Genomic DNA, 13411 nt, shown 5'->3' with positions numbered 1-13411 from the left:
AACATCTCCACATTCACAAATATACATTTCTGACATTCAAAAACAAAACAAAAACAAATCAGCGACCAATATAGCCACCTTTCTTTGCAAGGACACTCAAAAGCCTGCCATCCATGGATTCTGTCAGTGTTTTGATCTGTTCACCATCAACATTGCGTGCAGCAGCAACCACAGCCTCCCAGACACTGTTCAGAGAGGTGTACTGTTTTCCCTCCTTGTAAATCTCACATTTGATGATGGACCACAGGTTCTCAATGGGGTTCAGATCAGGTGAACAAGGAGGCCATGTCATTAGTTTTTCTTCTTTTATACCCTTTCTTGCCAGCCACGCTGTGGAGTACTTGGACGCGTGTGATGGAGCATTGTCCTGCATGAAAATCATGTTGTTCTTGAAGGATGCAGACTTCTTCCTGTACCACTGCTTGAAGAAGGTGTCTTCCAGAAACTGGCAGTAGGACTGGGAGTTGAGCTTGACTCCATCCTCAACCCGAAAAGGCCCCACAAGCTCATCTTTGATGATACCAGCCCAAACCAGTACTCCACCTCCACCTTGCTGGCGTCTGAGTCGGACTGGAGCGCTCTGCCCTTTACCAATCCAGCCACGGGCCCATCCATCTGGCCCATCAAGACTCACTCTCATTTCATCAGTCCATAAAACCTTAGAAAAACCAGTCTTGAGATATTTCTTGGCCCAGTCTTGACGTTTCAGCTTGTGTGTCTTGTTCAGTGGTGGTCGTCTTTCAGCCTTTCTTACCTTGGCCATGTCTCTGAGTATTGCACACCTTGTGCTTTTGGGCACTCCAGTGATGTTGCAGCTCTGAAATATGGCCAAACTGGTGGCAAGTGGCATCTTGGCAGCTGCACGCTTGACTTTTCTTAGTTCATGGGCAGTTATTTTGCACCTTGGTTTTTCCACACGCTTCTTGCGACCCTGTTGACTATTTTGAATGAAACGCTTGATTGTTCGATGATCACGCTTCAGAAGCTTTGCAATTTTGAGACTGCTGCATCCCTCTGCAAGATATCTCACTGTTTTTGACTTTTCTGAGCCTGTCAAGTCCTTCTTTTGACCCATTTTGCCAAAGGAAAGGACGTTGCCTAATAATTATGCACACCTGATATAGGGTGTTGATGTCATTAGACCACACCCCTTCTCATTACAGAGATGCACATCACCTAATATGCTTAATTGGTAGTAGGCTTTCGAGCCTATACAGCTTGGAGTAAGACAACATGCATGAAGAGGATGATGTGGACAAAATACTCATTTGCCTAATAATTCTGCACTCCCTGTAAGTGCAGAAGAGCATAATTTGCATGAACTGACCTTTACATACAAACCTGTGCATCAGGTGAAAACCGAGGTTAGTTATAGGAAAATAAAATAAAGAGTATTAAAGAAGTAATAATGTGATGGAAATTGCATTGCCCTTAAATTAAATAAAGGAGAGGGACGGAGTCAGCAGAATCAGTCGGACCCGTGATGGAATAATCGGAATAACGTCTCAACTTCCTATTCTGCTCACAGATCAGGGAGTCAGGAAAGGGACTTCCTGTGTGAAATATAAACGTCTCCAGCACTGATCTGAAATATTGTTATGGTAGCAACAGGAAACATCCTTGATGTGGTTAAATAAATTAAAGATGGAGGCTGCAAGGCCTCATAGTGTGTCTGTGTGTGGGTACAGCAGTGTACACGTGCTCGGGCATGTGAGTTGTGTCTTTCGGTGTGCGTTTACCTCAGTGGGTGGACATCAAACATTGGAGGCTGCAGCTCTGCCAGCTCGATGGCTGTGATGCCCACAGACCAGATGTCACAAAGTTCATTGTACCCGCCTTTAATCTCCACAGCTGCGACCTCTGGGGCCATCCTGAGGACAGGAGGGATACAGCAGCAAGTGTTTTTAACACAAATACAAAACAAAGAGGGGGAAGAAGGCCGGACGGTTACGGTGATACAGACTGTCACTGTGTCAGGCTTACACTGCACGCTTAATGAGAATATCTACCAAAATAATTAGTGAAGTGTCTTGCGGCTCCAGACGTTTGACGTGGGGGTTGAGTGAACCACATGGGTACACAGGTGGGTGTTTGCGGTTGTTAGAAGTTGCCTATGTAATTAGTAACTGCCATTACCACGAGGTCAGAACACCCACACGGCATAAAAACAACATTAAATCATCCAAGAACACTGCAGTGTTATAAAGGGCAAACGGTATAAAAGATTCTTGGCTAAAGCAGCATGAAGAAATGTCAGCGATATATGCCGTATGCTGTGCAGTGACTCAGTGTGGCCAGCCACAAGCTGTAGCGCCTTTTAATGGAACGTTAGACCGAGAGCTCAGAGCGGTCGGAAAGCAGAGAGGAGCGGAAACGCCGAAGCGAGACTAGCTCGAAAATCAGTAAATCAATTAACAATTAATCGTCACCGGTTTACATTCTCGATTGGACTAAGAAATGAAGCATGTGCACGGCCGTGCAGTTCCTCTAACGGCCACTGAAGGCTGGTTCCATGAGCCGGTCCTCATAGACGAACATGTTCACAACCTGGTGCAAAAAGCTGTGCCTCTGCAGACAGAAACACATCTGCATTTTGCTTTACAGGCAGCGGTGTGATCAGTGTGGCTCCTTGGCTGCTTGGCAGGTGTCCCAAATGAGTCACCTGTAGCCAGTCACTGTTGGCCAGGCTTCACCTCACCTAATTGGTCACTGAACTGGATCTCGTCGCCGTGTTTGTGCTGTTGCTTTTCTAATGCAGTGACCGGAATAATAATATAACTTGCTGTGTTGTACAGACCATCCAAGAGGTTTGTGCTTTATTTTTAGCAAATGAAGCTGTGGTACTTTATTAGCCTGTTACTCAGCACTAATTAGAATAGAATAGAACAGAATAGAATGCCTTTTATTGTCATTATACACATGCACAATGAGATACAGAGCATCTCCTACTCAGTGCAGACATGTGGGAAAAGAAAGGGGGGTGAGGTGCAAAGTTCTGCAGCACTATACACATATGAACACTATTCAAAAAATAGAAAATGTACAAATATGCAAATTGTGAAGAAAAAAATTGTGTTAAATATTTACAGTCTGGGTTATTGCATGTAAATTAAGTATTGCACAGTGGTGGTGGTAGTTGTGAGTCTGTGTATAGAGGGAAGACCTTGGGTTGGGGGTGGAGCTGTGTTGTCAGTGCATGTGTGAGTTCAGGGTGTTTCGGGCTTTTGTGAAGAAACTATGCTTGAGTCTGTGGGTCTTTGTGCTGATGCACCAGGATGGAAGCTGTCCTTGATGATGTTTGTATATCATGTAATAACAAATAGCTGTGCTGTTGTACTCATACAGGTTATAAATGCAGCTTAATAGCTCTAGTTAAAGTCGTAGCACTCCACGCTGTCCAGCTTGCCAACTCAGTGCACTGAGGCACGTAGACACGATTAACACGACCTGTTGAAGTTCAAGGTGATTTCAGTCAGTGGTCCCGAACCTTTGGGCCACGGACGGAGTCGTTTGGTACCGGGCTGCGAGAGTTGAGGCTCGGGTGTGAAATGTATGGTTTTCAGGGTTTTTATCGTTATTTTTTATCGTTAACTCGGTTTCCCTGGGTCTGTTCCCATGTGTTATGAATGAATCTTCTTTTTTTTGGTACCGGTACTGGTTTTATTTTGTTGTATTTATCCGCGACACCTTATATATTTTCATGTGACACCGTGAAAATATTGTTGGGCATATACCGGTCCGTGGTGCAAAAAAGGATGGGGACCGCTGATTTAAGTGACTCTGGATGTGCCACAGCTGTTTGTACCACACGGGCTGATCTGAGTGATTTTCAGGGATTTTCCTGCACAACTATCTGCAGAGCTTACAGAGGAAGGGTCTAAAAATGAGAGCATTTCCAGTGGCATCAGCTCTCTGGGTAAAAAAGAGTCAGAAGAGAATGGGCAGGCTGCTTCGAGATGAAGGAAGACAAAAGTATAACTAAGATACGCAAAAGCAGATAGGCTGCAGCAGAAGACCACAACCACCAGGTGTGAATATCCTGTTGTTAGCTACAGTTCACACTGGCTCACCAAAACTGAACATCAGAAGATCAGAAAAACGTCGCCTGAACTGATGAGTCTCAGTTTCTGTTGTAAACTTCAGATGGTCGGGTCAGGGTTTAGCATAAGCGACGGGAACGCAGGGACCCATCCTGCCAGGGTGCTGCTGGTCATGCTGTGGACCTCTTAGTAGCATCTAAGCATCGTCTAAACACCACAGTCTACCTGAGTATTTCTCTTAACGATAACAGTGTACCAACTTCTGATGGTAAACTGGTTTTTCGAACATGACAATTAGGTCACTGTACTCAGATAAGGTGACCACACTCACCTGATCTCATGAGTCACCAGATCATCACTGACGTGCAGCCAACCAACCTGCAACTGTGCGATGCTACGATACTATGTGAGGTCACGTGACGTCACGTGACGTCACGTGACGTCAACGTGGATTAAACTCTCAGGAATGTTTGCAGCACTTTGTTGAATCTATGACATGAAGAACTAAGGCAGCTCTGACCCAGGTCTAGAAAAGTGTACCTAATAAAGTGGTGGGTGGTCTAAATGATCAGTTTTGTAGTGGAAAGGGATAAAAGCTGAACGACGTCTGAGATCTTACCAATACGGCGTCCCGATGAAGGACATCCTGCGAGCGAGCGTGGCCGTGATCTGAGCTGAGATCCCAAAATCAGCTGCACAACAGAGGAAAGAAAACATCAATAAACGCCAAAATAACCACAAATTAAACACGTGTTCATGAATTTCAGTGACTAAAATGAGACTCACCAAGTTTATTTATTTCAGAGTTGCTGCGAAACGCTTCAAAAACTAAGAGCGCAATCTCTGACATGTTTGTGCTTTCAGCAAATCAGGTGAAAATTCAGAGATCTAATTCATGATTTGATTCTTCAGTAAACACGACAGGGGAGATGTCGCTGTGAGAACGTCTCTTTTTGCGGTGAATGAGTCATGCTAACCATGCCGGTACAGTGCAAAGCAGACAGTGCAAACTTCCACCTACCCAACTTGACCTCGCCCTGATCGTTGAGGAGGATGTTGGCACCCTGAGAGGAAAAGAAGGCGAGATAAAACATCAACACAAAAACATCTTCTTCTATATATTTAAAAAAGTCTTCTTTACCCACTCAGTGATCTTTAACTGAACCCACACAGGATGGAAATAAAAAAAAACACGCACAAGATTCATTCAGCTTCATTTAAGAATGTATTTTTATAGCGTCTGTTCTGACTAATATAGTTTATAGTTCCTAACTTTTGTCTGTTTGTTTTTTAACATGAAGAACTTTCGCTTTCTTTCAAATTACATCACTGAGCTGCTACGATTAAAATAATAATAATATTTTTTAGGACTACCATGAACCCAAATCTTAAGGACAACGTTGGCCTTGTTTACATCTTCTTCTCTGTCACCGCACTGACCCAGTTTTTCCAGTCTGCAAGCTTCATCTGCTGAGGTCTAATGTGCTCTCCCACAAAATAAGCAACACGGGGGGAACAAAAAACAAAGAATAAAAATCTCACATCACATTTCGCTCACCTTAATATCTCTGTGGATTTTCCTCTCTGCATGCAGGTACTCCAGGCCCTGCGCACACACACGCACAACAAAATAAAAGCCTTTAATTTAACCTGATAACATTTACACTTGATAGACTCTGACGGAATTAAAAATTCCTCTAAATGCTCTAGTTTAACCATCAGGAAACCACTGCTGTGTAAAATGAGACTGGTGACACACTGTGTACAGTAGGACTGAAGTTACTGAAGTGTAGTTTCCTTTTTCAGTGTTGCATTTTGGAGACAGCCTGTGCACTCATTTCACACACCTGTGACGTTTGTCTGGTTTAGGGGACAATTTGTTTTATATCAATTATTTTGTAGCTTGCTGTTTACCTCGCAACGGTTGCAAAGAGGCATAACATATGATTCAAAGGCCCCACAAGGGTGAAAACTGTGGATGTCTGTATAATTTTCCTGATGCCAGCAAACATTTTGATGTCTCTTCTCAACATTTAGAACAAAAAGAAACTGATGAAAATAAAAGTTGCTGTGAGGGAGGCCTGAACAGCTGATGTCTCAGTGAAAACAGAGGTCATACTGCTCTGTGTATGTGGGTTGGATGTCATGTGGTGGTCGACTCACAGTCATTCCACAACCTGATTAGTTGACAGTTATTTGCTTCCTGTATTTGGTGTGACTGAAAGGCTCCATCAGCATCTCTACGTTTAAGATGCAGTTTTTGCAGTCATACCGCGACCGAGTCTGACTGAACAAATGACGTCAATGCGTAATCCACGTCGGCTGGGACATCGCTCGACTTCCCATCATTTATTTTAATTTGTTCTGGGTTTTTTTTTTTACACAAGGCTTCATTCAGCTTGTCGTCTTAGCTGCAATAGTTAGATGAACATCCAAGTACTGGAACTACCCTTTTTTCCTTTCCAAACAACTCTTTAATTCTTTAATAAACATAACTGCCGCTGGCCGATGACCTTCACACAATAACACGTTGCCTCACAGCAGTTCAAACTCAGCCTGGACTTTTTCAGCTTTCTCCTGGAGCTCCAGCTTCTCCTGTCATTAAAACAGGAGAAGCTCTCTATGCATGTTGTGGGTTGTCAGGTTTGCCAGCTTCAGGCATATACAAGCTAAGCTGACTCCCGTACCAGACAATGCATATATTTTCCTCAGAGAAACAGAAAATACGAGGCTGCTGGGAGATGGTCAGAAAACCCAGTAAACACAAGTATTTACAGGTATGACTACTTAATATTTTTATTTAGTAAATGCACGTCAGCACTAAAGAGGAACAAACAGGAAACAGTAAATTTAAAAGAATGTGATTACCTGTAGCATCTCCCTGCAGATGTAGGCTATCTGTGGCTCGGACAGAGGACCCGTCACTGTGGAACATGATGCAGTTTTTAACATACAGATTCAAAACAGTCACAGAACAACGCAGAGCTGAAAAGGGTTAATTTAGCGATCATTTTTTATTCAAATGATTAAATTCAGGCTGCAGATTTAAAAAAGATATTTCTGGTTTTCAGAACATTTCTGACCAGCTTCACTACAAACAAGCACAAAGACACATCTTAAAAAAAGATATCACGATGCTCAGTGTAGGGAAACGATCTGAACTGTCATTTCCTTTTAAGATTTTTAATGCTTGCACAAAGACTTCAGTGCGCTGTTAACCACTGTGGATCTGTAGCTGTCACAGTGCTTCTGTATTCAGGACTGTTTTGGCCTCTCGTGCAGAAATTTGTCCTCGTTAAGAAGCAGAATAAACCCAGCTGCCTGTGCAGGATGTCTGAAAGCCTCAAGCTTTCACGCTCGTGGATCTTTTGTTGTAAATCAGCTATAACCCCGTTATAAATTGTGGTATTGTTAAGGCGGCCTCACACTCATATTTATAAAAAACTGCCCTCCTTAATCTTTTTAAAAGTGCTATTAAGGCGACTTTCAAGATGTCTGCAGGTTTCCTAAACCTTCGTGTATTCTTCGGTTGAATATTTTGGGTATAACTGGTTAAATATTCACATGCTATGTAAAGTATTGTACATGTCTGTGTGTCTCTGACATTGATGATGGTCAGACTGATTGTGAATAGCTTTCCATCCATCTAATACTTAATATTTAACACTTTTCTACTCTCACTTTAAGCCAAGCCACCTTTCCCCATTCACACTGCTCTTTATTCTCTGCCATAAAAAGCTTTGTACTCACTGCACACACACAAAATTGGGTGTCGTTCAAAGAAATTGAACCTGTGACTTTTAACGTAGCATGAAATGCCCTCTAGCTCCTGAGCCACAACTGCTCATTACAAATAAATATTATCAGTGTTTCAGATTTATAATAAATGTAATCAGAATACAAAGACAATCATCATGTTCGTGCTCGCAGCTCTGCTCTGCCCTCTGTGATGAATGAGCCATGGCTGTGGCTTAGGAGGCGGAGCTTATCTAGTCCACATGCTGCTCTTTGGGTCAGCCACTGGACCCTTTAGTTGTTTTCTAAAAGGTGCGTTGAAAGGCACTTCTTAGCATTAAGAGTGAATTGCAAAATATTACTAAATACAGGTGTAGTCAGTTAATTTCAATATCTTTTTTTTAATGTCAAACCCAGCTACTGCTGGTCCAACGTGCCAGTAAAGCTGGGTTCTCTAAGCACCAGTCAATTTTCCATCATCAGCTGAGAAAACCCCCAGAAGGACAGAGTCTCTGCACGCTGTTTTCATTTTAAACTAAAGGTTCATGTGGCTGTGTTTGCTGGTTAAAGACTCAGACGTTTTACAGTTTTCACTGTTCGGCTGCTATCTGTCCATTTACTGAAAGGGAAAATCACTGACACATGTGAACGAGACTCTCACGCTGGCACTTTTTATTATTTTTTTGTAAAGCATGAAAGTGTGGGTGTGGGAAAAAAGATCCTCTTCTCTCTCTTTTTCCACACAGAAAGGATTATTGGGTCCGTATCAATCCACTCGCACAGGCAGCGATTATATCAGTTATCTGACAGTCGGAGACACTTTTGCATCTTATCACGCTCTGGTTTCCATCTTTAGACCGACCTTGTGTCACATGACTCACCATGGTAGATATCCTGGAGGGAGCCTCCGCCGCAGAACTCCATACAGATCCACAGTTTGTTAGCTCTGCAGACAGAAAAGGAAGACCTGTGCGTTAACTCCGAGGTTAAGAAAACAGGAGGGAGGAAGGAACGAGAAACAGGGATCTCACCGAATGTAGCTGCCATAATATGCCACGATGTTGCGGTGCTTGCAGCTCTTTACGATGATGATTTCCTGCTGGATGATAGAAAAATCGTCCTCTGTGGGGTGAGACACAGAAGACACGTCTTTATTATCATCAACACCGCATTAGATGCAAACACAGGTGCAGTCGGAGGGCACCTTTCATGTATTTTCACAGCCCTAATAGCACATTTTGGTTTATAAGTCATGCTATTGGACTGGATCTGCCTTTATATTGTGCAAAACTGGCTGCAGGTGGATCATGTTTTGATCAAAATACAACATAAAAAATAAAGGGACTTGTTTTCTGCATGTGTTATGTTGCTTTTTGTACTGTTTTCATTTGCCTGTGTGTTTTAAACTGCAAATCATTTCCCTCTGTTTTTCTTTCAATATTTTTCATTTAATTTAAATGTTTAAGATGATACACTTAAATAATTAGTCTCATTTTTGGAGGTCAGACTAATCAGACATGATTTCCATCCGTTTGATGGAAAATAATGAGGATGATCATACTGCTGCCTTCTTTGGTCGCCGGTAGAATCTAACAGTTTCCTGCCTCTGTATGTGTGATTTATGTGTTTGCTCCAACTGCTGCGCCAACGATTTTGTAAAATTAAACCTCCCTAATCAAAATACAATGATGACTGGACGCAGTAATTGCACTGCATTAAAAACAAATTCAAGATCTTTGCTGCAACAAAGCTGAAATAATATTTATTATCTTTGTCCATAGCCGAGATAAAACATCTACAGCCCAGCAAAGATGGCTAAAACGCTGATGTCATCTCTGTGGTCCAAACTGGTCATAGTGCAACTGCAAAAACTGAAATGTACCAGGTCTAGACAGAAGGTCTTACACAAAGTGATCAGATAATAATAATCAGGAATTAAATGAAATTTTTTGGTTATTAAACGGTTGTGAACAGACAGCCACACCATGGCCTCTCTAGGAGAGAACGTCCCAGCAAATTCACCCCAAAGTCAGTCATGCAATGTTCAGAGAACCTGAAAAAAACAGCAAGACCATCTTCATCTCGCACTCTACAGGCCTCTGTTAGCGTGTAACAGTACAACCGTACAACAATTACAGCTTGTTTATATGAAATGCAAGAGAAAGCCTTAAAAAAGGCATCTGAACAAACCACAAAACAATTGTGGAACAATTTCGTTTGGAACACCAACCACAGCACATCAGCACAAACACCTCATGCTGTCAACACGGGGGTGGAGGGCTGATGATTTGGGCTTGTTTACACTCACTTGACTTGGTCACCTTGCATTGAACCGTGAACTCCTTTCTATTGTAAAGTATCGGTAGCTGTCTGACAGCTAAAGCCCAGCCAAAATTGGGTCATGCAACAAGAGAGCGACCTCAATCTACAACAGAATGGCTGAAAATCAAAAGAATGAAAGTGCTGGAGTTAGAGCTGCCACGATTAGTCGACTAGTCGCGATTACGTCGACTATCAAAATCGTCGACGACTGATTTAATAGTCGACGTGTTGTTTGAAGCTTTGTAAGATCCCAAAAGAGGGATAAGTAGCAGGATTTAAGAGTGTAATCACGGACTGAAACAGAAGATGGCAGCACTGCATGTACGAGGATGCCAGCTGTCGTTAAACCCCGAAGAAGAAGAAGCTGTGTCCGGTGTCATAGCTGTGTCCAAATTCAGGAACCGCATCTTCCTGTGCCTGCATTTGTAGGCCGATTATGTTACAGCGACACGACGAAGACTGTCCAAATTCAAAGACTCCGACAAATGCGCCCTTCATTTCCCCAGATTTGAGGGATGGGTCGGGTGTATCCTTCGTGGCCCAACCTATCCCAGAATTCATAGCGCAGCCCTGCTCAGTTTCCAACAATGGCGGCAGCTAGTTAGTTTTAATATTACTCTTATTATTCTTTCTGGGTCACAAAATAAACGTTTAACAGATTTTCAAGCGAGAATGTAGCTGTGTAAACCTCAAATATCTGCTCGGTTTATCAAGACACCACATGTCTGTGAAGGTTCTCAGTCATCCAGGTCATCGTTGTTGCTAGAAGACGTTTCACCTCTCATCCGAGAAGCTTCTTCAGTTCTAAGGTCATATGGCGGAGAGTCCCAGATTTAGACGCCACATATTTTCAAAAGCGCTCCGACGTTTTCGGAGACGTCTGTTACCCACTAGCTCGATAGCTAGCCGGGGTTCAAGGCTCGAGAATATACTCCTGTGTCCTGTTATATTTTAGATAGCAAGGAGCAGAAGGCTGAGTTTATTAAACTTCACCGAAACAATCTGCAAATTTCATTAAAATTTAATAAACTACCATCTTGTCTTTATTTTTAGTTAGCACATACCTTAAACACTTCAAGCTGTAAGCTAATGATAGTTATATACGAGCAGATGCTGCTGGTGCAATAAGCTGTAGTTTTACGTCCAATGGATGATGATCTGATTAGTCGACTAATCGCAAAAATAATCGGCGACTACTCGACTATCAAAATAATAGTTTGTGGCAGACCTAGCTGCAATGCTCCGGTCGAAGTCCAGACCTCAGCGACTGAAATGCTGCGGTGGGGCCTTCAGAGAGCCGTGCATAAATGAATGTCTGCAAACTTCAATGTCATGAAGCAAGTCTACTCAGTTTTTCATATGACTGCTGAAACATCCCAATTCTGTCTTATTTGTTGCATGACAAACTCAACCTATTTGTACTGTTAGAGCCTCTGTGTGTGTCGGCACCTGATGCCAGTATTAAAAACCTTGTGATGCAGATGTGTGAGTTTGACTTGGGCAGCTCAGGAGGCGAGCGTGCCGAAGGAAGGTTTATAAGTTTAAGTCCCCGTGCAGATCACTGGACCTCGAGCCAACACTGAGGTAACATCTCGATGTCGTCTCAACTTTCACACTTCGACATGAACACGAAGATTCACAAGAATTAAAAGATGATAAAAATCAAGCAAAAGTTTGAAGATTGAGGTAAATCTCTCACCTGGCTCCATCTTGATAACTTTGATAGCTGTCAGCTCTCCATTCTGCTTGTTCCGTGCCTGAAAACATAAAAAAGACAGATGATTTTATTTTTTATAATGTAGTGCATCAGTCAGTTATTAGATCTCAGCACTTTGGTGGGTTTCTTTTGCTTTTGTTGTTTTCTTGTGTGCCAGTAGAAGCGTAATTTGCATTTTTGCTGTCCAGATCAGTGGAGTGCAAGATACAGCCCACTGCACAAAGCTGTGGCATTAAACACTCACTCACACTCACACACACACTCACACAGACACACAGACATACGATGACCTTTAAAAGTGTGATCCCAGAAGGTGTCACTTCTCTTTGCGCACTTATTTATAAAAGAACTATAAAAAAATGCTCTCACGCACACAAACATTTCCTCCGAGTTGAAGCTCATGCGCTACATTCTTACACACGGTAAAAGTCATACCGAGAAATAAAAACGGCACAATTATTTTTGTCCAACCGCTGCGATCGCTAGGCGCATTGTTCCTTTGGCTGGCAGAGACGATTAAAGCTCTCTTACATGAGGGTGATCGCACACATCATGTGACATGAGACAAACAGCACCACCCAGAAAGTCTAGCCTTGTGAGTCTGATGAAGTCTAAAAAGAAACTGAGTGAGGTTTAATCGCTTCACAGCTTGAGTTGTGCGTCACAGTCACACACGCACACACAGACTTCACACGGTCAAGTAAAGTCAAGTGAAATTTACTCACAAGCACATTTAAAACCAACAAACTGGTGAAGAATGTGTAGTTTGGTGACTAAAATAAAATCACCAAAAAGGAACACAACAGATTTGTACGAAAGCAGTAAAAGCAAAGGTCTCAAAGGTCTTCAGTGCTGATGAGGACCTGATAGCAAAGACCAGTGTCAGGACCTCGGTACACACAGTATCAGCAGACCTCAGTGATCATGTGGGAGTATGAGGTTAAAATAAATGGGCAAAGACGGGCACGCCATTCTAACAATAACTTACTGATAAAAATAAACTCGCAAAAGCAGGTCGAACACTGTTACACGCTAAACGCAAAAACACGGTGAGGAAAGACGAAGGCCAACAAACCGTCTCGAACACGAGGCATCGAGGACGTCAATCATCAACGAATTAATGTTTCACAGCTGTCTCACGTTTTAAAGGTTTTTGTTATTTTTAGAGAATTTAACCAAAAGCAACACTAGGTGTTCATGTTGGTCATCTCCATGGTAACCAAATTTTAGATAGATATCATGTTTATCATCTTCTTCATTTTAACAGAGACTTTAAGACTTATGAAACATTTTTGGCTTAAATAAATCCTTGTATTTAGTACGGACTTACACAACTAGTTAACAGTTAAGCTTTAGCATTAACTGCACTAGAAACATCACCGAGTTATTTATACTGCATTAACTGTTGAGACTAATCACTAGTCAGAGCTGCAAGCCCGATATGTGTGAAGGGAAGTTGTACATAAGCGAGGCACCGAAAACTGCAGTTCCTGTAGGTGCTACTTTGGCTGGATGGTTCTTATATATCATACAGAACATAGAAACAACCTTTAACCCTGTCTGTGACATATTTTCCCGTAAAGGTTTCAAGAAAGGA

General features: G+C 42.4%; 1 protein-coding gene across 5 annotated transcripts in view; it reads right to left on the bottom strand.

Annotated features, from left to right (window-relative positions):
- The window catches only part of map4k1 (mitogen-activated protein kinase kinase kinase kinase 1), a 54655-nt gene that overhangs the window by 14367 nt on the left and 26877 nt on the right, over window positions 1–13411 (bottom strand). For 4 of the 5 annotated variants that reach the window (XM_026192796.1, XM_026192793.1, XM_026192795.1 and 1 more), the window contains 8 exons: window positions 11797–11854; window positions 8807–8897; window positions 8657–8721; window positions 6909–6964; window positions 5599–5646; window positions 5062–5104; window positions 4660–4732; window positions 1740–1871 (listed from right to left, as the gene is read on the bottom strand). In XM_026192796.1, the coding sequence (XP_026048581.1) occupies window positions 1740–1871; window positions 4660–4732; window positions 5062–5104; window positions 5599–5646; window positions 6909–6964; window positions 8657–8721; window positions 8807–8897; window positions 11797–11854 (566 nt within the window). Of the gene's footprint in view, window positions 1–1739; window positions 1872–4659; window positions 4733–5061; window positions 5105–5598; window positions 5647–6908; window positions 6965–8656; window positions 8722–8806; window positions 8898–11796; window positions 11855–12889; window positions 12968–13411 lie in introns of those variants that run through there. The other variant, XM_026192798.1, reaches the window with a different exon arrangement.

This window comes from Astatotilapia calliptera, chromosome 14 (genome assembly GCF_900246225.1).
Source record: "Astatotilapia calliptera chromosome 14, fAstCal1.2, whole genome shotgun sequence".
Lineage (NCBI taxonomy): Eukaryota > Metazoa > Chordata > Actinopteri > Cichliformes > Cichlidae > Astatotilapia > Astatotilapia calliptera.
The sequence above is the reverse complement of the archived record's forward strand: the minus strand, read 5'-3'. Positions and strand labels throughout refer to the sequence as shown.